Source organism: Oncorhynchus tshawytscha, linkage group LG19 (assembly GCF_018296145.1).
Source record: "Oncorhynchus tshawytscha isolate Ot180627B linkage group LG19, Otsh_v2.0, whole genome shotgun sequence".
Taxonomy (NCBI): domain Eukaryota; kingdom Metazoa; phylum Chordata; class Actinopteri; order Salmoniformes; family Salmonidae; genus Oncorhynchus; species Oncorhynchus tshawytscha.
In genome coordinates, this window is record NC_056447.1 from 26,656,974 (window position 1) to 26,683,421 (window position 26,448).

The 26,448-nt window shown below is 41.4% G+C and overlaps 1 protein-coding gene and 1 long non-coding RNA gene across 2 annotated transcripts in view; one reads left to right on the top strand and one right to left on the bottom strand.

The window, feature by feature from the left end:
• Positions 1–384: 384 nt before the first annotated feature.
• Positions 385–7,168, bottom strand: LOC112218564. Its single transcript, XR_002948636.2, has 3 exons — positions 7,089–7,168; positions 1,499–1,741; positions 385–738 (listed from the first exon to the last, which is right to left on the bottom strand). It is a non-coding gene; the product is annotated as an uncharacterized LOC112218564 (long non-coding RNA).
• A 26-nt stretch (positions 7,169–7,194) lies between these two features.
• Positions 7,195–26,448, top strand: part of LOC112218562 (multiple C2 and transmembrane domain-containing protein 2) — a 41,096-nt gene continuing 21,842 nt past the window's right edge. Inside the window, exons 1-17 of the mRNA XM_024379451.2 lie at positions 7,195–7,333; positions 8,418–9,525; positions 11,905–11,964; positions 12,068–12,164; positions 15,107–15,249; positions 15,476–15,552; positions 15,633–15,744; positions 15,858–15,878; positions 18,410–18,610; positions 19,324–19,454; positions 19,681–19,867; positions 20,045–20,138; positions 20,251–20,353; positions 20,453–20,555; positions 20,680–20,781; positions 20,944–21,018; positions 21,362–21,481. Of these exons, the coding sequence (XP_024235219.1) occupies positions 8,461–9,525; positions 11,905–11,964; positions 12,068–12,164; positions 15,107–15,249; positions 15,476–15,552; positions 15,633–15,744; positions 15,858–15,878; positions 18,410–18,610; positions 19,324–19,454; positions 19,681–19,867; positions 20,045–20,138; positions 20,251–20,353; positions 20,453–20,555; positions 20,680–20,781; positions 20,944–21,018; positions 21,362–21,481 (2,691 nt within the window). The 5' untranslated portion in view covers positions 7,195–7,333; positions 8,418–8,460. The remainder of the gene's footprint in view (positions 7,334–8,417; positions 9,526–11,904; positions 11,965–12,067; positions 12,165–15,106; positions 15,250–15,475; positions 15,553–15,632; positions 15,745–15,857; positions 15,879–18,409; positions 18,611–19,323; positions 19,455–19,680; positions 19,868–20,044; positions 20,139–20,250; positions 20,354–20,452; positions 20,556–20,679; positions 20,782–20,943; positions 21,019–21,361; positions 21,482–26,448) is intronic.

Here is a 26,448-nt window from a genome sequence, read left to right on the forward strand (position 1 = left end):
TAAAACAGTGGAGATATTCTCTCACAACATTGAATGTTTTGTTCTTCATACCCACCATTTGTATTTTTGATTTATTTTTTACATTTGACATTTTATTCATTTGGCAGACACTCTCATGAATGTAGTGATAAGTACCAAATACCGCCTATAAGTATGTCTAAGCTCTGAGTGAACTCTCAAATCATCTATAAATGATTTACCATCATGTAAACTGTTACACGTATACCTTGTTTTAAAGTGGCAGACCTATGAACATTTATAACTGAGTCATCAACATTTATAACTGCTAAAATGATACCCTATTTTAAAGTGACAATCATCTGACCATTAACAAATGAGTTACCAACATTTATAACTGCTGAAAAATATACCTTAAAAAGTGGAAACATTCTGCCTATTTATTAACGAGTTGCAAACATTTATAGCACACACTCTCCTCAAACATGTAATACATCGTAAGAACAAAATGTAATGTAATAGAAAGATACATTGGGAAAACAATTTTAACAGCAGTGACTCAAATCTGTGGCCTACCATTGGTATAGTGAGTAGCCTAGCTAATTTAAATAAACAGGGGGTGTCTTTTTCTACCTATTTTTAACATTAACGTTACAAGTCAGAATATAAAATGTCAACAGATTAACTATTTAAAATAAAACAGAGAGTCTCATGGTCTCCTTCTGTGTCTCCATCTTTTTATTTCTTGTTAAGCATTTCCCATCCTGGAGTCTGAGGGATCTGTGGGAGAGAAAAGGAATTTATGACAATTTAGCATAGACACTCCAGCAACACAACTCTAGTATCATCATTATCATGATTTATACCATTTAGGCTTAGCTACTTATGTTATCCACTGCTAGCTAATAATAACAATAATTGCTAGCTTTCGTTACTAGTGTTCAACATTACTTGCGAACACTAATAGCTAACGTTAGCTATCACAGATTAAAGGGGTTTGCTAGTTATCACAATTTTGCTTATACACTATCTAGCTAGATGGTAGTTTATTCTTAAAAATGGAACCACTAGTTTGCTGACAAAGGATGCTAACTACCTAACTTATCAGCTACCTACCTAGACAAAGCTACTTGAGTTTAAAGGTTAGATAACTAGCTAGCTAGCGTACTAATCCAAAAACGCTAGCTAAACAAATTGCATGGAAATTCTGTCATGTTGATGTTGGCTATCTAGCTGGCACCTAACGTTTGCTACCTAGCTAGCAAAGCTAACTAGCCATCAAACTAGCTAACTATATCATGCTAAATATTAACTAGTGCCAAATCGTCTAGCATAATTTCTATATTCAAAAACACATTTGAGGTTTTACCTAATGCTAGCTAGCTAACCTTTCCTATTAGCTGGGTAGGAAGGGGGCCTAGAAAAGCTAGCAACTTAGCTATAAGAGCAGAGTGCTAAATCCTCCAGCAGAACTTCTGTATCCAAAAGTGAAACAAATTGTATCGAGAAGTTACCCTCTCGACTCTGTCAACATGTATACCTTGTGAACAACGTTTATTTCGCTCAGTCTCTTCTGTCTGGCGCTTGCACACTTTTCATAGTAATGTCCATCCTGATTCTTCACGACACACTGTCACATGAACATTCTGGGCATGTTCCAGGTCGTCTGTATTTCAAACTCGTTTCACAGATGGGCAGATTTCACAAAATCGTGGAAATTTTTCAGAAGCCAGCGAACCACACTAATAATATGGATTGAGTTCTTCAGACGAGTCCTTAATTCCTGGAATAAATCAGTGTACAAATGTATCATCAGGCTTTCAAACGGGGGGCAACACACATCATGGGAGTTGACCATTGGTCTGAAAACGAACCATTTCTGGGACAGAGCAACAATGCATCACACCCAAAGTGAGAAAATAACTATTGTTTAACTGTGCAGCGATTGAAAATAAGGTTGCATGATGATACATAACGGTTCAATATTATGCTCATTTGTAAGTGCATTTATAATTGTTAATTGCTGGAGGTAAATAGTGGCTCACTATTTGGCAAGCACTGACTGGCTATCACACTATATTGACCAATTTGTTATTACCCATTCATTAATGGGTTATAATGCATTTACAAATGATTAATAACAGTTTGTTCTGAAACTATTCACAGGGGTCTTGAATAATTTAGATTTAGCCAGGACAACACTGACCATCTTTTTTATATGATTAATGCCTCATTCCATCTCATGCATGTGATCAGTGTTATAGCCTGCACAAACAAGCAGTTGACCCTATTGATTTGCCAAGGTGGAACAAGAGCTTGCAGACACAAATATTAGGAGCAACTTCACTTTCCAATAGATCTATGGCAATGCAATGAATAAAGAAACTCCAATAAGGGCATTTTATCCCCTTGAATGGACCAAGCCACCTGAAAGCAGTGTTACTGTCTAGCTTTCAGGGGTCTACATAGCCCAAGATGTACTCTTAAGGAGCTTAATGTTACTGTACCCTTATTCCTTAAGGTACAAGGATATTATGTTATTTTCAGAGGCAGACTGGCTCTTGCAGCCAAATACTCCATCTAAATGTGAATGGATTCTCAATTGCGAAACGGTTCTAGAAACATAAAGCCCTTTACTTTCATATAACATCAAAATAATTTCACAAACGCAAAATACACACTGTTTTAACTAGCTTTATCACAGTTGCAGCCTACAGTATTTTTCAGTGACAACATGTTTCTGGCGGCCTTCTTCTGTTACACACAGGTGTTCGGCGCATGCCAGATAGCTAATTAGCACAGGTGGTCCCTCTGTCTTCCGTAAACACGCGCTGCAACATGGAGATCTGGCCATGTGGGAACACTAACCTTAACCTCATAAAGGTGTGTATCAGTTTAACATCTATTTTAATTTTTATGTTTCTTGCTGATAAAAAGACAATGTCCTTATGCTTCCAAAACCGCACCGCAAGCGATGCGTGTTAATGTTCAGACCGAGCGTGTGGCCTCTTAAGAAAACTCCCCTGTACATAAGATGCCTTCGTTCAATGACTCTTATGTGTAATGTAAGGGAACTGAGAGTCATGATCACAGGCTAGGGTCTACAAATCTCTGTCCTCTGACAGCTTTTGAGCTACAGATTTGTAAAAGGCTAATGCGATTCTTCATTACCCATTATAGGATACGTACTTTTGGTGTAACACAGAGACCAACATTAACTTGCCAGTATTATCTTTGTTCTCGATTCAGCAAAACCTCTAAAATGTCCGTGTCCAGTTGCAAGTGGTTCTCTTGAATTTAGAAAATGATCTGTTATTAAAATAATGACATGTTTTTCTCCATTAAGTAATCCAGCAATATGTACACCGCCATCTTGGCTATTTAAACCCCCTAGAGTAGAGGTCGACCGATTATGATTTTTCAACGCCGATGGCGATACCGATTATTGGAGGACCCAAAAAAGCTGATACTGATTAATCAGCCGATTCTTTTTTTAAATGTATTTATTCATTTGTAATAATGACAATTACAACAATACTGAATTAACAGTTTTATTTTAACTTAATATAATACATCAATCAAATCAATTTAGCCTCAAAATAAATAATGTTTGGTTTAATAATAATGGTTTAAATAATGCAAAAACAAAGTGTTGGAGAAGAAAGTAAAAGTGCAATATGTGCCTTGTAAAACAGCTAACGTTTAAGTTCCTTGCTCAGAACATGAGAACATATGAAAGCTGGTGGTCCCTTTTAACATGAGTCTTCAATATTCCCAGGTAAGAAGTTTTAGGTTGAGGTTATTATAGGACTATTTCTCTCTATACCATTTGTATTTCATATACCTTTGACTATTGGATGTTCTTATAGGCACTTTAGTATTGCTAGTGTAACAGTATAGCTTCTGTCCCTCTCCTCGCCTCTACTTGGGCTCGAACCAGGAACACATCGACAACAGCCACCCTCGAAGCATCGTTACCCATCGCTCCACAAAAGCCGCGGCCCTTGCAGAGCAAGGGGAACAACTACTCCAAGTATCAGAGCAAGTGACATTTGAAATGCTATTAGCGCGCACCCCGCTAACTAGCTAGCCATTTCACATCGGTTACACCAGCCTAATCTCGGGAGTTGATAGGCTTGAAGTCATAAACAGCGAAGAGCTGCTGGCAAACGCACGAAAGTGCTGTTTGAATGAATGCTTACTAGCCTGCTGCTGCCTACCACCGCTCAGTCAGACTGCTCTATGAAATATCAAATCATAGACTTAATTATAACATAATAACACACAGAAATACGAGTATTAGGTCATTAATATGGTCAAATCCAGAAACTATAATTTCAAAAATAAAACTTTTATTCTTTCAGTGAAATACGGAACGATTCCGTATTTTATCTAATGGATGGCATCCCTAAGTCTAAATATTGCTGTTACATTGTACAACCTACAATGTTATGTCATAATTATGTACAATTCTGGCAAATTAATTACCGCCTTTGTTAGGAATAAATGGACTTCACAAAGTTCACAATGAGCCAGGCATATACCCTGATTGCTTGCACGGAACGCAAGAGAAGTGACAATTTCCCTAGTTATAAGAAATGTATATTAGCAGGCAATATTAACTAAATATGCAGGTTTAAAAATATATACTTGTGTATTGATTTTAAAGAAAGGCATTGATGTTTATGGTTAGGTACATTGGTGCAACGACAGTGTTTTTTTTTACGCAAATGCTCTTGTTAAATCATCACCTGTTTTTCGAAGTAGGCTGTGATTCAATGAGATATTAACAGGCACCGCATCGATTATATGCAACACAGGACACGCTAGATAAACTAGTAATATCATCAACCATGTGTAGTTAGTGATTATGTTAAGATTGATTATTTTTTATAAGATAAGTTTAATGCTAGCTAGCAACTTACCTTGGCTTCTTGCTGCCCTCGCGTAACAGGTAGTCAGCCTGCCATGCAGGCTCCTCGTGGAGTGCAATGTAAGGCAGGTGGTTAGAGCGTTGGACTAGTAACTGGAAGGTTGCAAAAACTAATCAAGAGCTGACAAGGTAAAAATCTGTCGTTCTGCCCCTGAACAAGGCAGTTAACCCAAGGCCGTCATTGAAAATAAGAATGTGTTCTTAACTGACTTGCCTAGTTTAATAAAGGTGTAAAAATAATAATACATTTAAAAATCGTAAAATCGGTGTCCCAAGAATACCGATTTTCCGATTGTTATGAAAACTTGAAATCGGCCCTAATCAATCCGCCATTCCGATTAATCGGTCGACCTCTACCCTAGAGTATATTCATGAACTGGTGTGTCAATCTAAGTAACATAATAAAAAATTCCAATCAAAATCCATCACCTTCCACCACAGATGTGGTGGAAGGTGGCCAAGCTACACCAGTGTTTGTCAGACCATGAGACATCCCGGAAATTGGTCTTCTCAAAGAAAACGTCTGTACCGTCCAAACGGTATGGCCTACAAACCACTCTGGAAAAATTAACACGATGAACATGATGGTGGTCTCCTTTTTTCTCTACGACCCCCACAAGCCCCAGTGGTCTGAAGTTGGTACCATCGATGTGCCAACTTCTGTTTGTAGCGTCCAAACCGTTTGGGCTACACTGTGGAAAGGGGAGATTCTCACGAAGATGATGGTGTTCACCGTTTTGCTCTAGGACCGCCACAAGGACTCCTCTTAAGGTAACAGTAAAACAATTATGGAAGTATGGAGATAGTTTGGTGCCAACCCAAAAAAGGGGTTATATATGTGTAAAAAATATATATATATATATTTCTTATTTCTCCTAGATATAGGACAGACACTTCAAAACCTTATTCCTTATGATAGGTTATTTGACTGTCTTTTTTGCCATTTATGAATGTGTAATTCAATGTGTTTCTATGGGCTATAGTAGTAAAGGCCAAATTCAATATTTTATTATATACATTTTCTATTTACAAAAAATATACCTAAAGGGGTCCTAAAATTCAAAATCAAACAACTAAATGATCCATTGAATGACCATCTTAAAACAATTTTAGATGTTTGGCCGAGTCGAGAACGAACATGTTGGCCGAAATTTCTCTGTGCTTCGCAAAAAGAACCTATCCTGTAACGGGTAATGGAAAATTGTATTAGCCCATTACAAATCTGTAGCTAACAGCTTGCATGTGCTTTGAGGACATGTTTTTGGGGGTTCAGTATTATGGGCCAGCTGTGCATGGTGCTGGAATTAGTCCAGTGTGCATGTGTAAAGTAACCTTGCAGGGTTTTGGACTGTTTGAGAAGGAGGGCGACAGGCCACCTGCCACAGGGGCTTGCCCTCTCTGGGTCCCCACTCCTCCCTTTTAACTGGTTGCCAAGTTGGGGCTTCTTTCATGTGTGCCTGAGCTCTTTAAGACATTAGCAAACATTGAACAAGGCTTGGTCCAGAATCCCAACGCGTCTGTTGTCACAGAGTCACCTCTGTTCTGCATAGAAAATCAGTGTGTGAACATTGCTAGGCCTGTTGTATTAGCCTCCATGTGTGGACAGAAAGCTATTGTTGATTCTCAGCAAACATAAATGCTCACTTTTGATGAGCTTAGGCTAAACCATGTCGCACTGTAAATAACTAGAGATTAATTAAAGAAACGCAGCCTGGCTATGTTCTCTACAGACAAGTGATGCAGTGATTGGATGTAAGAGCTGGAGATCAGTAATGAGTTAACACAGCCTACATTCTTTACTATGCCTTAGACTCCATGACTCAGAATCCATCATCTGGGATTGTTTGACTAATAAAATAAATATGCACGTTGTTTCTTGTAATACTTATGAACAACAGCAAACTTGAAAATATGACTATTCATGATAAAACAAACACAATGTAAACAAACAAACAAACAAACCAACAATCTGAACAAGCAAGGCTTTCCCGTCTGTCAGCAGCTAGTTAGTGTTTTTGGGAGCATTATCACAGTTACCTACTCTGTTCCTTTCTTATGAAGCACTTCCATAACTTGAGGATTTCCTTGACTTTTCAAAATAATATGCTAAGTACAGTAAAGGTATACATGGTGCTATAATCCATGACTTCAACCTGCTATTAGTGGACAGAAAATATCACTATGTCATGAAACTCACCTGGTGGGACTGGTGTGGCCTGTTTGGCCCTGCTGTTGCTCTCCACCCAATCATCAAACCTATCTAGAAGCAAGAGCATGTATTTATAAGTTCATTTGAAAGGGACTTCCTCATTTTCACCATACTATTGTCTGAGGGCAGTCCACTGACTAGCTCTCTGGACGTTTCCTGAGACAACGGACTTGGAACAATATTCTATTTCCTCTTTGTAAGGTTGTGGAGCAGCGTTGTAACTGTCTAAGAAAGTATGTGGCTGTTTCATCATATTTCATTATCCAAATTCTGAGGCTGTTATATTATGATAGTTTGTTAACCAATCTCTATAGAATGATGATTTTAGTTTTCTATGTCTGATTTGGGCCTCTCGTAGATTGTGGTGATATAGCCTAGGCCCAGGTAAAGAACATTTGTTTTTGAGAGGGGGAGAGGAGAGGGATGAGGTCAGATTATAAATGGCCTATTTCTATGTCTTATTGACATTGGATTTCTTCATCTTAAAGGTCCAATGCAGCTGTTTTAATCTCAATATCAAATTTATGGGTAACAACTTAAATACCTTACTGTGATTGTTTTCGTTGAAAATTGTGAAAAAGAAACAAATAGTTTCTTAGCAAAGAGCAATTTCTCAAGCAAGAAGAAACCACTCTTACACTTAAATTATCATAATTTTCAACATTTCACAGTATTATTCCGTACGTTTGTTTATGTGTAACTCTGTGTTGTTGTTTTTGTCACACTGCTTTGCTTTATCTTGGCCAGGTTGCAGTTGTAAATGAGAACTTGTTCTCAACTGGCCTACCTGGTTAAATTGTTCCAACATCATAGTGTGGAAATGTATATAAAATACAGGAAAATCATGTTTTTGACTGCACTGGGCCTTGTATTATCTAGGCCTAGTATTATCTAAACAAACCCATCATATAAGCTGTGATATCTTTCTCTCTACCGTAACAAGATGCTACACCTAATATTGTATCTTTGTATAGATGTATCTTTTTTGGCTCTGCGGCTTTTTTTTACCCTATGTCATCAGTAGGAGTGAATAGTGAACAGACACGAGTAAATGGCAGTTCCTACAGTAAATTTAATAACAATGTGATTTGTGTACCAAAAGCTTGGTAAGTGTCATTATATCATTACAGTATCACTCAGGGCATTGTGCCAATATAGATTCAGAGTTTGCGCCCAAAAGCGTCCCTGAATGCCACCCCTATGATGAGAACCAAAACAATTGTGCAATCATGTTTGTCAGGCCTGAAGCTTTTTTTTGTAAGAGTTCAGTAGACAGTACTACTTAAACAATAATGCTGATACTACTTCATCTTGCAGTCTCTGTGTGAAAAGGTGTGGTCTGCTGCCTGCACCACTCAGCATGGACCCAAAGAAGAAGACTGTGTGGGAGAACCTGCGTGAGAAGACCAAGACCCAGTTCAACAACATAAAGAAGAAGAAGACCCCTGGGAAACTGGAGAAGAAGAAGCCCAAGCCCCTGCAATACAGGCGCAGTATATCAGTGCCGGACCTGAGGTTTGTTCAGGCTGAACCCTCTCCCACAGACAGTGCCTTCTGCACAGCCCCAGACGCCATCTTCTTTGACAGCTCTTCAGGCTCCGGTGATAATACCTCTGTTAACTCAGTCCCTCTATCCACTGACAGGCTGACTGCAACTGATGCAGGCCCCTCAGGTAGAAAGACTGTGCATGATTTGACTTTCATAGATAACATGAATGTATCTGGATTTAGAATGATTGCACCTGTGGAGACACAAACTCTCTATGAAGAATCTGAAGAGGAGGACATGGCAACCTTTATGGGTGGAATCCACACGCCATTAGACAAACAGAACACACCTGCAGAGAGATCTACTTCTTATGCTTCTTCTTCTTCAGCAGACAGAGTAAAAACAGCAGTGGACAGAGGAAAGCCACCTACCCCGAGATCAAATTCTCCACATATTCCTGTGCCCACACCAAGATTGGCTGCTTCAGTAGAGAGAATGAATATTTCTACAGAAAGATTGTTCTTCTCTAAAGAGAGAGTGGTCACTTTTAGCGACAAAGTGAGTGCATCTGCTGAAAGATCTGCCTCTTCTGTCTCAGACCAAACAAACCTGGTTACAGAGAGACTGGCTGCTTCCAGGGAGCGAGGGAAACTACCAGCAGAAGTTAGATGGTCTGTTCCTACGAATCCACTTGACAGACTGAACATCTCTCCAGATAGATGGTCTCTGCCAGTGGACAAGGCAGACAGAATGGGCACCCCAGACAGGATGGGCACCCCTGCAGACAGTGGGGACGGTTCTGTGTGTGGAACCCCGTTCGAGGAACAAGCCTACTCGTTCTGGCCCATTGACTCTGAGGACCTGGATATGAGGGAGCCCTCCCTCTCGACAAACATCAGAGACATCTTCTGCAGGGAGCCCCAGGAAGACATTGAGGTCAGATACCATACTAACGTTGTACTTTACAATACCCTCCACAGATATAGATATAGACCTACTGCATACAGTGTAAAGTCTAAATGCGGACTGACAGATTTCACACACGTTTTGATAGAAAATACATGTTTCTATGTGACAGTAATACAGGAGGATAGTTTAGTGACCAAGACACAGTACAGTGTGTTAAAGCAGTGCATTTTCACTGGGGTCTTATTAGCATTTGCCAAGCTCTCTTTTCATATTCAAATACTGTGGTCTGGGTTTTCACACCCTTGAGCTGTTATGCTGACTCTATGCCTAGAAGTTTTCTATGATCAGTCTCCAGATCAGCTACAATAGATATACTTTAAAGTCGTGGTTTGTGCTTAAAGCTAGAAACCCTAATTGCTACATCCATATTTGGACTAAATTAATGATATATATACCCATTGATTTTTGAAGAATATAACTTAGCAATTCCTTATGAGCTTAGTTCAACTATCATACCTCATCAGAACCCAAAATATTAAGTTGTTTTACTCTCAATGTTTGTAAACAATGTAAATGTGAGAGGAATGGGCATTTGAAATGTTTTGATTATCTTAGTACTTGCAGGATTTTTTTTAGAGCACTCGAATGAAAAAATATATATAATAATTAGAAAACGGCCCTGGATTTCTTTTGTTGCATTTATCTATATGCCAACAGTACGGAACAATGCCTAATTGATCATAACCATTACAGATAACACATCCTAATTACTAATTGCCTCATATATATATATATATATATATATATTTATATATAATATCGATGAAAAAAATATTGCCATTTAAGATTACTTTATTGAAGCCATAATATCAAATCTTTGAACACAATCTTCAAAAAGGCAGCTACATCAGAAGTGGTGCTTGCTTGTAGAAGCCTTATGTTAGGAATCAAAAGGACTATGTAAAGGTAAATTAGGTAATTAAATGTCAACTGAAATCAAATTGCCCCATATATACTGAACCAAAATATAAACGCAACATGCAACAATGTCAAAGATTTTACTGAGTTACAGTTAATATTAAGGAAATCAGTCAATTGAAATACATTCATTAGGCCCTAATATATGGATTTCACATGACTGGGTATACAGATAGGAATCTGTTGGTCACAGATGGGCGTGGATCAGAAAACCAGTCAGTATCTGGTCACCATTTGCCTCATGCAGCGCGACACATCTCCTTCGCATAGAGTTGATTAGACTGTTGATTGTGGCCTGTGGAATGTTGTCCCACTCCTCTTCAATGGCTGTGCGAAGTTGCTGGATATTCAGTTCCAGTTTCTTTGTGTGTGATAAGCATATGATTTCTCATGGATAGGGACATGTGTTTTGGTTAATCATGTCAAACAATCTGGATTTGAACCTTTATTTTTAGCCATTTCCAGAAATGAGAATTCAACCCAAAATGATGATGGCGCTGGACCATCTGACATGAAAAGGAAATCGGACAGTTTGATGAAAAGCTTTAAATAACTACAAAAATCCAGGTCATGCAACATGATTAACCAAAACACAGGGCCCTACTCATGGAGTTAGTTGTGCTGTGATAGGAGAGCTTGAGCTGGTCCAACGCTCTTAACCGCTAGGCTACCTGTCGCCCAGTTTTCAATTTTGACCAGAGTTATGAAATAAATCAGACAGTTTTACAGTATTAGAAAAAAATGAATCTCTGGTTAAAGATTGAGTTTTGACTTCCGTTTGAGTACTCGATTAAACACTGTATACAGAGGCTTAAAAACATGGTTAAAACGATCATTTTGATTTCATGGACGGTCAGTCCTTGTATCCATAGAGAGTGGTTACGAAACAGAGGCGGTTGGCCGCTTTGTTACTGTTTAAAATAACATTCTACCTTTAAGACAACGCTTCAGTGGTTCTTTGTCAGAAATCCCATTGCAGATAGCAATCCCTATACTCATATAATGTATATGCTGAGCAGAAGAAACATTATTTTAGTAGCTCTTATAGTAGCTTTAGTAGCTCTTATAGTAGCTTTAGTAGCTCTTATAGTAGCTTTAGTAGCTCTTATAGTAGCTTTAGTAGCTCTTATAGTAGCTTTAGTAGCTCTTATAGTAGCTTTAGTAGCTCTTATAGTAGCTTTAGTAGCTCTTATAGTAGCTTTAGTAGCTCCGAGCTGAAGTCCCTTCCATTGTATTAAATGTAGATCTGTCTTATTACAAGGCCAGACATTGTTGAGGCTACAAACCTGCCTTACTGGTTGCCGGTACAATTATAGTACCTGAGGTTAAAAAGTGGTAAACAACGTGACTGAACATGATAACATCTACATTTGTTCCATATTTTGTAGATGTCTTTTTGATAAGCTTACATTTTTTTCTCTCCCTTAGTTACCCAATGAGCACAATGACTTCTATGCCCAGCCCTTGCAGGGTCAAGCAGGCAACAATGTGAGTACTGGACTTGGATGTCCTGACCTTGTCAATGATAATGGACAACACTAAGACTGTAGACTATAGAGCATCATATTCATGTGATTCCTTTCCTTGACAGGCTATGGCAGCAAGGGGCCCATCTGGTCCTATCCAGAAGTACCTCCTCACCGTCAACCTGAAGGAGGGCAGGAACCTGGTCATCAGAGACCGCAATGGTAAGTGGATGAAAAGAACCTGGTACTTTTGGAGGTCTACATATGGATGAATGTAAAGTCTGAGGGATGCTGGGTATATTGATAGACACATACTTTCAACTTGAGAAGGTGTCCCTTATGCCGTGAGTAGGATGATGACAAAGCAATTCATCATATTTACTTTGTTGATCTTGATTTTGAACATGTCATCAAGAAAGTATTTTTTAGTTGAAGCACATACATTACAAAGGGCCCCTAACTGTGTGGAATGTATTTTTGACAGTGATTCCAGTCAGACCAGAATCTGACGCCAAAACACACCCAGGAGCCTTCCCTTAACAACATGTGTGGAGAAACAAATTATGTGGTATGGTTTTCATAACCAATGCAAATTTAGATGCAACATGTTTTTGTCAGTTGGAGAGTTCATGCAATGTTTCACTGTTGCTTTTAAATAACATTTTCCCACCACAAATGACAAGCTGCCACCTGCTGGAGATTTGCTAAAATACATCCTAGGAAGTTTGGACCTCTGCTGTAATTCTTAGTGTTCTGAACACTTTGAAGGAAATCCCTAGTCTTAAATCACAATGGTTGTAAATGTTTATGTTAACTTATGTCATACTTATTATTTTGGTCTGTATAGGACAGTAGATGTTGATATGTTGGCATGTCATATACTGAGTATACTTAAGCAGTAATGTACGAGGGGGTGTGATATATGGCCAATATACCACGGCTAAGGGCTGTTCTTAGGCACCACGCATCGTGGAGTGCCTGGACACAGCCCTTAGCCGTGGTATATTGGCCAAATACCACAAACATCTGAGGTGCCTTATTGCTATTATAAACTGGTTACCAACTTACTTAGAGCAGTAAAAATACACGTTTTCATACCCATTGTATACGGTCTGATTACATTTGTATTTTTTTTACCTTTATTTAGCTAGGCAAGTCAGTTAAGTACAAATTCTTATTTTCAATGACGGCCTAGGAACAGTGAGTCAACTGCCTTGTTCATCGGTAGAACGACATATTTTTACCTTGTCAGCTTGGGGATTCAATCTTGCATCCTTTCAGTTACTAGTCCAACACTCTAACCACTAGGCTACCCGACGGATATACCATGGCTGTCTGCCAATCAGCATTCAGGGCTCGAACCACCAGTTTATAAAAAACATTAGGATCACCTGCTCTTTCCATGACATAGACTGACCAGGTGAATCCAGGTGAAAGCTATGATCCCTTATTGATGTCACTTGTTAAATCCACTTCAATCAGTGTAGCCAACTTGAGACAACTGTAGGAAGCATTGGAGTCAACATGGGCCAGCATCCCTGTGGAACGCTTTCAACACCTTGTAGAGTCCAAACCCCAACGAACTGAGGCTGTTCTGAGAGCAAAAGGGGGTGCAACTCAATATTAGGACGGTGTTCCTAAGGTTTTGTACACCCAGTGCATGGTATTCCATTATATACAGCAGATAAGATACCGAAGGCTTGTGGAATACTACTGACTGCTTGGGGTTTGTATCCCAAAATTATTGATTGTTATATTTAATATTTACTGATTATGATGTAGTCTCCCCTTCAAAATACAACTAAAATATTTCTCATATGCGTACCTCAATTGTTCATTTCCTCAGTCATCTGCCCACTGTCATTGTGGGCTTGTTGGGATGCAATGCAATTGGTTTGGGGAAGCAGCGACCTCAACTGTCCATAAACTGAATTGCTGTTTGAAAGACACAACATGGACTTTATTCATTTCTCCGCTGCTATTGAAAACCAAACATCTCTGGAATATTTTGTTTATTTTATTTTATGAACATATCGGTTGGAGGTTTTTGGCTGAAATTCAATCAAACATGTTTTTTGTCTGCAATCTTAAGTTCCACCTCTTTGCCTGGCTGACCGCTGCTGCCATATGTAGGCTATATTATTTTCTCTATGTAACCCTCAGCTTGTGCTAAGGTTTCTTATGTAACTGTCGCCGTGGCTTCACTAACCTTGTCGTCTCGGGCCACAGCTCCCTGCTAGTTGAGACCTTACTTTTCCTGACAGGATGGCACCATGATGATGATGCAATACCCACACGCCCCCTGCCTCTCCACTGTTTGCCCTACAATCAACACGGTGCCTGAGACCCACCAACACCATCCACTGTCATTACATATTCTGAAAGGACCCTCGCCACCAGCCCCCACTTCTCTTTTTTTGTTCTCCCCTTTTTTCGCGGTTAATTTCAATGGTCACCATTCTGTCACGCCAGAGCTTTTCTCCTCACTGGCTGCCACATTCTCCTCCTGTCAAGTTGCCTGGAGGTTTTCCTGTCAGACTGGCAGGGCGGAGCTGCTGTGGGTCCTGCCTGCCTTTGGGAGATGTTCATTTGGAGTGGGGAGCTGACAGGCCTGACAGCCCATCCCCACAGGGCCTTTGTCATGTGATTCAAGCCTCCCTGCAGGTTCTCTCAAGCACCCTTTCATTTCTCCATACAAATGAAGGCATGGGACTGGCTTTCATTTTTCAGGCAATCTTCATACCATGGCTGAGACAAAGACGCCCCGTCCCCCCACCCCACCACCAGGCCGACTTACTTAACAGGCTTGTGAGATTAACACTGGTTGCTCCTGGTTTCAGGACTTTATTTGCTGGTTGCTTCATGCTGGCGAGAGTTTCTTCTCTTTCACAATTAAACAGATACATCCCTCTGTTTTCATAAATATGTGGTGTACCTCATCCCTGCATATCTCAGTCTCTGTGTTCTAATTGGTGCGGATCTGACTGGTTTCCTGTCATATATATATTACATTTTGTACGTTTATTTTTTAATACAATTGTTGTATAAATGACACCACTTTGCAAGTAAGAATTTGTCTCACATCATGATTGATTGTGTTGATAATCTGATAATGCTTTTATCTGCTATTTTCTCAACATTCCGTTTTGTTTTTGAATCTCTAGGTACAAGTGATCCTTATGTCAAGTTCAAACTGGAAGGGAAGACGATTTACAAAAGCAAAGTTGTGTATAAGAACCTAAATCCAAAATGGAGCGAGTCCTTCTCCTTCCCCCTGCAGGATCGAGAGCAGGTTGTTGACGTGAGGGTGAGTGTCACGTTGATCTGTTGTTTTGACTTAGGTTGTCTAAGTAACACCTACAAATGAACGGCAATGTACTTATATTGTCATAAAAGTGACAGATTGACACTCTAATCATGTCATAGCTATGGCTTGAAAAGGATACAAAACTGGCATTCAATAACAGTTCATTGTGCCAAACCTGATTGACATACAGTTTGTATATTGAATATGGTGTTTCTAACTGTTGCAGGTCTATGATAAGGACCTAACCACTGATGACTTCATGGGTTCCAGCACGATTGTCATCAAAAACCTTGAATTAGACAAGTGAGTAATACACATGCTCTGCTAATCACTCAGTGTATTATCTAGTAAACTGCAGTACGTCTCTGTCTCTCTTTGTCCAGGACCGGTGAGATGGTGTTGAGTCTGGAGGACCCCAACAGTCTGGAGGATGACATGGGGGTCATCGTCATGGACACATGCCTCACTTTTAGAGACGCTACTATCAAAAAACGTGTAAGCCTGATTTGATTGGAGTCTAATGTTACATCCCTAATTTTCAATGTCAATATTTTCAATCACTATATTTTCAAATTTTCCTGATTTTTTTTTCTTCTTCTCGTTAACAGAAATGGCACCAGAAAAAGAGGGTAGGAACTAGAATGTTCTATTTTCCACTGGTCTCCTTTCTACTTGCATACATTTAGTTGTGTGCATCTAATTCTAAAATCTGTTCAATGTCAGTATATGCCAATGTCTATTGCTAGAATAGACATACAGTACTAGACTTACTAACAGTACAACCATTACTTTAGTCAGAGAAATCCAAATATGGCTGAGATTGTGCCTGATATCCAGCAGCAGGGGGCAGTAGATCACTGTATTAGAAATGACTATCATAACAAAGAGCGAAGTATAGTCCCAGGATTTTGGTTTTTGTGCATGCATTTTCAACCTTAAATAATGTATTTTGTACACATGGTTTTATAATGACAAGTTGTATTTTCAAGTGTCAGACTAAACCATGCATTACAAATGATCTAAACATGATAACAACATATTTACATGTTGACTAAGCACAGTTTGGAGTAGAGCCTTTATTGGGTTTAATATACAGCCCTTAATACAGCTCTCTCATTTGAAGCATTGTGATGAAGGCTGAAATTGGATGCAGTTAGTGTTGATGTGTTTTGGACTGGTGCTCTTCTCATGATGGTGCTTGTGGGTTTATTCTCACACCTATCCAGTCACTTCATCTGCCACTGTTTCATCTCTCTCTGAATCTGAGTTTGATGTTAAACAGGTAAGAAATAAAGCACAATTCACATAGTCACTGTATGCTCTGCAGATGGATAAATGGGCAGATAGAAAGACAATGTGAAAATGTTCATCAAATCGTGGTGCAAATGTACCCTGTCATTTGGCAGAGGCAGATGGCAGTACCAAGACATTTCGGTGGCCGTATGACAATGTTAATGTGATGTTTGAATCCATATTTTTAGCAAAGATGATATTTCTCTAAATTACTGTTCCATTTGACACCTATCTGATGGCCGGGACTGAGCACTAAGCTAGTCATTCTTCATCTCCCACTGCTACTCCTCACTCCTGTTCACTCTCAACACTACCACAGAGACAACTACCACAGAGACAGTGAATGGCAACTGCCCCAGTAAAACTCTGTTTCTGTGCTTTGCTTGATAGTGTTTCTGTCTGGAGGAGGCCGTGTGGGAGGAGGGGTGGGGGGAGCTCTGATGTTTGAGGCACATTGCCAGTGTGGGATGCCGAAGATTCGCGAGGTTGATAATTCCCAGGCATAGCGGGCAATAACCCAGATGTTAGGATGTAATATCACAGCTGTGGATGGACAGAGCCGAGGTACCAGCCAAATGGACCTAGGTTTGAGCTCATCCTGCTCGTCCCCATGCTGTCCCACCATATGGAAGCAATCGCATACCCCTTTTAGGACCAGGAATAGACTCTCTTTAGGGGCCACTTACAGTTAAGTGGAATTGTTTTATTGGCCGCTGAGATAGAACTCTGTCCAAGATAAACACTTGGGATGACTTGGCCAGGCCCTACTTTATGTCGCTCCTCCAGTCCTCTGTATTCCTCCTCTGTAGAGAGCAGAGCATGGGGTATTTATAGGGCCGAGCAGCGCTGTGCCGTGGTATTCCATGTTAATGCAGGTCCCTGAGACCGACGTACAGGCTCTGATCCCCAGCAGCCTGGGCCCTGGGCTGCGGTGTGGGCGGTGACCCTGGAGAGAAGGGGAGAGGAGATGGGAGGGACTGGGTGGCAGGGGAGCTGTTTGAAGCTGTGCCGGCCAAGGCAGCAGAGGGAGACAGAGTATCAAAGAGGCCAGAGCAGATTATATCCCTGCTCTTTAATTAGTCAGCCCACACAACCTCTCTCTCTCTCTCTGCTGTTTGTTTTGAAAGAGACGGCCTATCACTGCACAGGCTCAAGGGAACTTTAACACAGGGACACATATCAAGGCCTGTTTCTCCTCCTCTGTTTCCCGATGTGCCACGGCAGGACCGTTGGATCATTTGGGAGGGGCTGTCCTTGATGTCTCAGTGTTTTGACATCCTGGACATTTAACACCCTAATAGTTGATTTTAGACATTTGATTGGACAATTGAGATAAGAGATATCACTGAAGACAGTCAACATTTTGGTTTGGGATTCAGTGAAAAATAGACCAATGTTTGCAATGCTGTGTATATCATTCCCAGACTGTATGTACACCCATGCATAATTTGCTGATGAGAGGGTTGTGTGGTTGGATTGCATCATTACTCACTGCTGCCTGCTGTCTCCTGTGCAGTATGCCAAGTGTCCTGCCTCCCCCCACTCTGTCTCTGGGTCTGTGATGAGTGGGACTGTCACAGCCAGGGACATCTGGCTGCTGTGCTCTGCTCACTGACATTCCCTCTCTCCAGGAACTGCACCTCTCCTCGCTGGTGTGGCTCTGCTGCTGTCACTGGAGATGGGCTAATGTTCTCAAACAGAGAGGGTCTGGAGCCTAGCAGAGTCCTACAGTACTTTCATGCAATCCATATATGTAATGAGGTGCCAGATTTGAGGGGCAGGTGAATGAAGTGGGGTAGCCACTCAAGAGTGTTTTGTCATGGAGGGTGTCCTAATGCAGCTGTGTGTCCATGTTTGTGTCTCTTAGGGAGTCCAGAACCAAAAGGGGAACCAAACCCAGCCCCAAGATAAAGCCCAGATCCAGCGCTCGGCTGAGGCCACCAAGAACAGCCAGCTGTGGAGTGGAGTGTTTGGTATCACCCTGGTAGAGGGACAGGACATGCCTGAAAATGTCCAGGGGGACATCTATGTGCGCTACAGACTGGGAGAACAGAAGTACAAGAGCAAGGTGAGCTTCTTTCTCAATCTATTTCTCCTTGGGTTTTTTTGCCTCCTCCATTCCTCTTTTCTCTTCCCCTACCCTTTTGCACATGCTCTCCACCGGCATTTCACCCCCCATTTTCTCTCATTCTCTGTCTCTCCCTCTCTCTCCTTCTCTCCCTCCCTTTCTCTCAGCAGGGGCCTGTCAGTGGCTCACCTCCACCTTGGCTCACTGGGGCATGGCAGAGCAGCTCATTAGACTGGGCCTCTCTGCCACTGTACAATCTCCCCACTATGCTCTCCTTCAGGTGGAGGGCTTCACTATGCTTTACTTGATTTGCATACCCAGCATGCCCTGCTCATCTACCTCTACTTGTTGGCCTCCCCCCTGATGATTCCGCAGTGCGCCCGTCTTGTGTTTTCATGTCATTTCTCTGTAAACCTCTGGTTTCGTTTCAGCTTGTTTGTTGAACAAAGCTAATTCTAATTGGATGCTGTCAGTGTTTACGATCCCAGAGAGGAGGCTGAGGTGCGCTCACACAAAAAACCCTCCTCTCCTCTCCCCCGCCCCTTCCTGGTAGCACTGAATGAAGACTTAATCCACCTGTCATGTAGTCTCTGCTCACTGTGACACTGCATTAAACCTGACACTGCTCCACACCAGGCTCTGTGTGTGATTGTGCCAGTGCCCACCTACGCTACAGTACTGTAACAGCACTCTGCTCTTTCTCTCTCCCCCAGAACCTGTGCGTTCAAGCCAACCCTCAGTGGAGGGAGAGGTTTGACTTCAACAAGTATGAGGACTGTCTGGAGCCACTGCAGGTGGAGGTGTTTGCGAAGAGAGGCAGGAAGAGCGAGGAATCCTGGGGAATGTGAGTATTGATTTGCTTGATTCTGAGTGTTGTTTTTGTGGTACGACTGCTGTTCTTTGAAATAGACATATGCATTGCTTGCTGTTTGGGGTTTTGGGCTGGGTTTCTGTATAAGCACTTTGTCTCATCTGCTGATGTTAAAATGGCTTTATAAATATATTAGATTTGATTTTAATTTGATTCTTATTAAGTAGTGATATTGAAGACTGATCCCATCGTTATCTAGGTTTGAGGTGGACCTGTCCAGGCTGCCAGTAGCCACTCAGCAGCTCTACACTTATGTCCTGGACGAAGACAAGGGCAGGCTGGTGTTCCTGGCCACCCTCAACCCATGCTGTGGGGTGTCCATCAACGAATTCAACAAAACTCCCCTGGAACAGCCAGACGAGAGGGACCAAATCCTAGAGAAATATGTTAGCATGTTTAGTGACATATTACTATTTATTCATGCCACTTTTGACATTTTACATGGTTGAATTAATATAAGTGCTACCAGTAGATAAGTAAGTACATTTCAAAAGCTCTCTAGGAATACTAGCTTGCGTTAATACATTTAAGTAAGACTGGTTTGTATCGTTTTATTTTTGCAGAGTTTGAAGAACTCGCACAAAAGTTTGAGGGAGGTTGGCTTCCTTCAAGTCAAGGTTGTCAGTGCCACAGATCTCACATCAACTGATCTCAATGGTGATGTATCACTCCACTTTTAGTCATTACCGTTTTAACTGGTTAAGTTACATGGCTAAGTTAATCTACAATCGCACACACAGTTTAACACAGCTTTCTTCTTTCTTTGCAGGGAAAAGTGATCCATTCTGTGTACTGGAGCTGGGGAACAGCAGGCTACAGACTCACACCATCTACAAAACACTCAGCCCCGAGTGGAACAAAGTCTTTACATTGTACATGTGTTTTTACTTGGTCTTTTAGTGTACTTTGTAAACATTGATGCAAATGAATGTATTCCTTCGGATTCGGACTAACTGGTTATCTGTTGGCAGCCCAGTAAAGGACATCCATGATGTTTTGGAGCTGACTGTCTTTGGTGAAGACGGAGACAAAGCCCCAGACCTTCTGGGCAGAGTGGCCATTCCATTACTCACAGTAAAGTTGGGGATCCTTGGATTTATAAGGGGCTTATAGTTTATTCATTGACATTGACAAGTCGTAAAACATGTCATGGGTCAGAGAGGTGCTATTGATTGTAATGCATTTTCCACCACAACAGGTTCAGAATGGACAACAGGTCACCCGGGGGTTAAAGAAAGCGAACTGGAGGGGTCCGGCCAAAGGGACCATCTCACTGGTGATGGAGGTCCACTATAACCCAGTAAGAACTCCCTGGCTGATTCTAGCCTAGCTAATGCTCTTTGACAGATGACCCAGTCATATACCGTACTCACTGTATACTGAGTTTTCCAATTGCATTAAGTTTCCTTCTCATTGCTTTTGGATTGGATTTGTCTTTGATCATTTGTAATATCTTTCTCAGGTTAGAGCCGGCATAAGAACCTTCAAACCAATAGAGGAAAAATTCCTGGAGGACAACCCAAAATTTGCCAAAAAGGTTTGTTTTAGCAAGAATTATAGGCCTATATAATCTAAAATTCATGATTTATACACATAAAGCATGGTAGACACAATTTGTTGGTTGAAGGAGTGAAGTGTGAGTACTGGAACATGCCCCTCATATAACAGAAACAAAGCTGCCACAGGCAAGCAGCATAGAAGCTTTGATTGGTCATAGTCAAACTAATTGGCTTTATTAACTCCAGACATCAAACTAGTAAAGCCACACAGCAGCAAATAAGGCCTTGAGTAAACCTGAATAAACCTGCTTTTCAATCATACACATAAAGCTTTTAATCAAGTCATGCTAACTGCCATTTGCCATCTGATTCTCCCATTAGGTCCTTGCCCAGAATATCTACAGAGTTCGGAAAATCACCATGGCACTGCTGCATACGTTACAGTACATTAAAAGCTGTTTTCAGTGGGAGAGCACGCAGCGGAGTATAATGGCCTTCCTGGTAAGTCATTGCCCCATGTTAATGAACTAGCGCTAAGCCTTGGGCGGTGCAAGTGGTGTCTCTGTCCTATTTCACTGCAGAACTTTTGAGCCCTTTCCTTCATCTATGTGAAATAGATAATGGACAGTATGGTTAATTCAGGTACACACATCTAGATTCTTGTTACTGTTTCTCAGTCACGTACTTCCAATGAATCGAAGCTCCCATCTTCATTTTGCATTTGAAAGTAAAGTAGAAGCTGTGCTCTATCCTTTAATTCAAACCCCACTTGTCTTCCTTCAGTGTTCTTCTGGCACTAGGGCTTTATGTGAAGGGCTTCGGTCTGGCCGTTTGGTCATCTGACTTAGTGGTAAAGCATTCCCCCTGCTCTTCTGTGTGGAGGAGGAGTGACAGTCGGCCTGGGAGATTTGAACCTTGTATAAATGTCTCTGTTTAGAGGTTTTAATGAGGCGTTGTGATCTATTGCCCTAAGCTGAAATAATCTTTATTTCACCCTGTGAATCCCCCTTAAAGTACATGTAATGTCATGATTAAGAGCATCCTCTTGCCATAAAGCCCTGGCAGCGTCAAGTCAGGGTGAGGAAGCGGTCACAGACAGATCCCTGTCTTCACAGCCTTTATTCCTCTCTATGTTCTGTTTCGGGACGACGTGCATTTCATACCTGGTGTATTCTTTAAACCCTGCTCACTGATCCTCAGGTGGATGTCCCCTCAGGCAATGGCCTGGCTCACCATATCAGAGCCTGTGGTACAGGTATGGACACAGACAAACAGACAGACAGACAGACACACAGACAGACAGACAGACACACAGACACACAGACATACTGACAGGAATGTAGAGTATATTGTATGCAAGTGCATAGGCAGATAGGCAGAGACTTTGAGGGAGAAAAGCAGGTAGTCAGCCATGCGGGCGGGCAGGAGAACAAGCAGTCAGGAAAGCAGGAGGGTAGGCCGGCTGACAGGTGACAGGTCAGCGGTATAGGGCCATCTCCTGGCCCCCATCTAAAATGAGATACTGTGCAGGCCACCAGAGTGTGGTAGTCTTTCTTTTTCACTTCTACTGCACCTGCTGTTCAAGACAAGCCCACAAATAGGAGATCTGGGGAGGGGAAAACAGGGATACCTCTGCCAGAAATATGTACATTATTTTATTACTGTGGGGTAAATAGATCTAAATATGTATACTGTAAGTAGATAGATCTTTTGTTGATTTAGTATGAGCATAGTGCTCCTGTTGAAAGTAAGGAAATGATTTCTGTGTGTTTTCTTATCTTCATTGGAGGAAGATGGACAGTTTGGTACCCAGGCAGTTCTATTTAGAGACAGACACTGCAATAGAGCAGTCTGGCTATCTGCAGTCCACTGAGCCCTATGGCTTCCTCTGGAATGAGGTGTGCTTCCCAAAGCGCTGGTGTCAAAGGTGCCTGAGACTTGCCTGAGGAGAGAGTGAATCAGCCTGCTGATAAATAAGTAGTGTTTATCACCCACTCACCAGCAGATAGAGTTAGACCGGAGAAAAGTTCTGATTTCTAATCAGGCATCTCATCCACAACACCTCACTGCATGATGAGCAGCAATAATCATAGCCTGAATATGGCCTTCGGATCGACAGTCAGAGAACTCCTGGGCGTGAGTAAAAACACAGACAGACAAAATCCTTGCCATGTGAGACGAGAGGGCAGCCGAGGGGCCTTGACAGCCATTACAAGCCCTGTGACATACCACTACACACGCTAGTGCCCTGGCCCTCTGCGGGGTCAGCGACAGCACAACCACACTAGGGCCACTCCTCCTCACAACAAGTCCTCATTTGCAATTAAGTTTGTGTTTGGAGCCATCTGAAGCAGCATGCCACTGTGTGCCTTAATGAAAGCAGCTCCCTCTCCTATATTTATATCTTTAGGCACTGGTAATAAGGTAACTGATTCAGACACTGACAGATGGCCTCTGCTTGCCTCTCAGATGTGCATAATTAGAAGACTGTCTGCTCTTTTCTACAGCAGCACTCTGCCTCTGCTTCTGCTGCTTCTCAGAATATGCTGCTAGGAACGGCTGCAGTGTTGGCTCAGCCTTTAATATACATTACAATACATTATTTATCAGCCAGCTAGACCATTCCTGCTGTTTTACTCCATATGCATCCTGTAATGCATTACCGCTGATGTGGTTTCATCCCAGGACTGTGGGATCATTCGCTAGTGCCTTACCAGGAAGCCTTAGCCACCAAGCTGCTGTAAGTCCCATAGGCTAATGCTCTGACCTGCTCACAACATGCAGTATACATTGCTGCTCAGATGAAGCAATCATTTCAGGGAATGTGGATCTTCATGTGTGCGTTATAAAATACATTTGTGCGAAGTATTTTTAGTTTGTATGAGAGATTTGTCTGACAAAAAGTTCACTGCAATCTAATCTCCCATGAGCTGCATTGGCAATGTTTTGCCCTGTAAGGTCTGGTCTATGTTAACAGAGGGATGTATGGAGAATGTTAGAATTTTTTATAAACTTCTCAGGCACATAACTTTTCCCTGTGGCAATCAGAGAAGTATGTATTCTGAGTAAATTGGGTATATAATGTACTCTGTTTGGAAATCAAGATTGATGGCTCATCAGGCATTCTACTGCCATAGAGTATTATAATGCGAAGAGGAAGCCTCGAAAGAATGCAAACTTCTGCAGCACTGTCATTTTTTGCAAGGCTGGAGGTTACTGATTCTGATTGCGTTGTCTCCTTTGTAAGTGAAGTTATTTTCCACCTATAGGTTTGTTTTAAAATGGCGACTTTCTAATTAGGTCATGTTAAAATAATCTTTCCCGCACATAAAAAAAAATAATCCTGCAAAAGCCTCATAAACCTCATCAGTGAACGGAAATGCAAACAAGAAATGTATATATTTTTCAGTGCTTGTTTATGCTTCAGTAATGAGCTTAGGAAGTGCCTTTTTCTCAAGTTTGACAACGGCATGTCCCCTTCTTCTGAGAGAGAGAGAGCGTGACAGCTAAAATCTTCATCAAATAACTCCCTTTTAAATGTGCTTCTCCCCAACACTGAGCTAGATGAATGTGCTATACATCAGCAGCAACTGCAGAGAGAGGGGTCACCCAGAGTTCTTTCCTGCAGACATTTTCAGTGCCTGTAGAGGGAGCTATAGCACTGCTGAACTATGTAGTGGAGAGCCTGATGGGAGATCACTTACTGCTCCCAACTAGAATCCTTCATGGGAAAATACTGTGAAAGTGAAATCCTCCATTCTGTGGATCCGCTGGATCAACAGAATAGAAGTTTCTCAAACATACTAAATGAGCATGTATTAGCTGGCCATATTAATCTGTTTCAGAAGTTTAAAGTTGAGGACAATTTTGATTTAGATGAAATGGATGTAAGTATACAAATGAAAAGGGGTTCATTTACACTTGAAAGCTGATTGTGAGCTTTGCTGTCATTAGAGCGCTTTAAGTATTTAGGTAGAATTGATATTTTAACATATGAGCTAGTCTCGTCTGTCAGGAGGTCTGACTAGGAAGAAACCTGGACACCTTATGAGATTATTTGAACCATTTTCTTTTTGACACTGCCAGGTAGCAAAACTGTTTTAGACATCATTTGACAGCCTGTGAAATGCTGATTGCCTCTCATCACAGAATGTAAAGATGGTATTTGATAAATGTTTGATCCGGTGCAGCTGTAAACACAGTTGGCAGCTGCCAAGGCTGCTTTTTTGGGCTGATAGACTCCTTGTCTCCCAGATGAGAGCAGGACAGGGTCAGATCTGGATCCAGTGGTCCCGGGGGACCACCTGTGAGGTGTCGCTGCACAACCCCCCCCGCCCCCCCTCCGCGCCGGCCGGGGCTATTACCCAGAATACCAGGACGGCCAGGATCAAAGGCATAATCAGCGCTGTTATAATTATTCTGTTGAACACCGTCCCCCAAAATGACATGTTTGGTGAGCACTGATCTGCCCCGTTTTGGTTTACCGCAATGCAGTAATGCAGTATGTATGACCAGAAGAGTATAAGAGAAGTGTAAAGTCAAACTGCGTAAGTGCCTGAGAAACTTCCTCTCGTTCCTTTCTCTGCATCTGCTTTCTTTCTGTTGAAAAAGTTGGAGGACTGTGTGTGGCTCGGCTGGCTGGCCTTAAAGGAGTGGGTTCTTGCAGTCTCAGGGGGGTTACACTCTTAAACTCTATGGCTGTGGGAGTTCTCACAGAGTTTGCAGTGGGAATGTGGCAGGGAGGGAGAGGGAGACAGCCCTTGATGGTGATGTGTGTGTGCATGATTTAGAAAGTAGTCTGAGATGTATTAATTATTAAAGAATAGGATATTAGTATCTGGAAACATTAAGCGATGCCTTCTTTAAAAAAAATAATCAGTATTGTTGTTATTGAGTCGCCATTGTGGATTGCAGTGTGTCAGTTGACAGCTCTTGGGGCTAGCTGGTAACCGTAACCTTGAGATGCTTCCTCTTATAATACAGAGAGCCTTTCTCTGGCAGACAGTTGTCCTCTTTCAATTAGAGTGCTAAAATAACATATTTCCTGCAAAATAATAAATGTTATATGCAAGTTTATTTTAATAATTCATTGGATTGTATTGTGAAATATATTCATTTTCATAAACTTTTTGAAATATGACAAAGTGGCATGAAAGAGGATAAACAAGCCAGATGATGTTGCTGTGATTAACACTGCAGTCCTCAGTGTTGGTGCATCCGCCGTGGTGCTTTGTCTGTGTGTCTGTAGCGGTTTTACAGTCAGGTCCAAAATTATTGGCACCCTTAGCAAAAAAAGAATGTATAAAATAAATAAAATACAAATACTGATGCTCTATGCTCAAGAAACTTAATAATACAAATGCTCTGAGAAATGTATTCTCTCAAAAAGATAGGGGTAAAATGATTAGCACCCCTGTTTTCAACACCTGACCTCGTGAGGATGACTACCCTGAGCCTTTTTCTAAAAT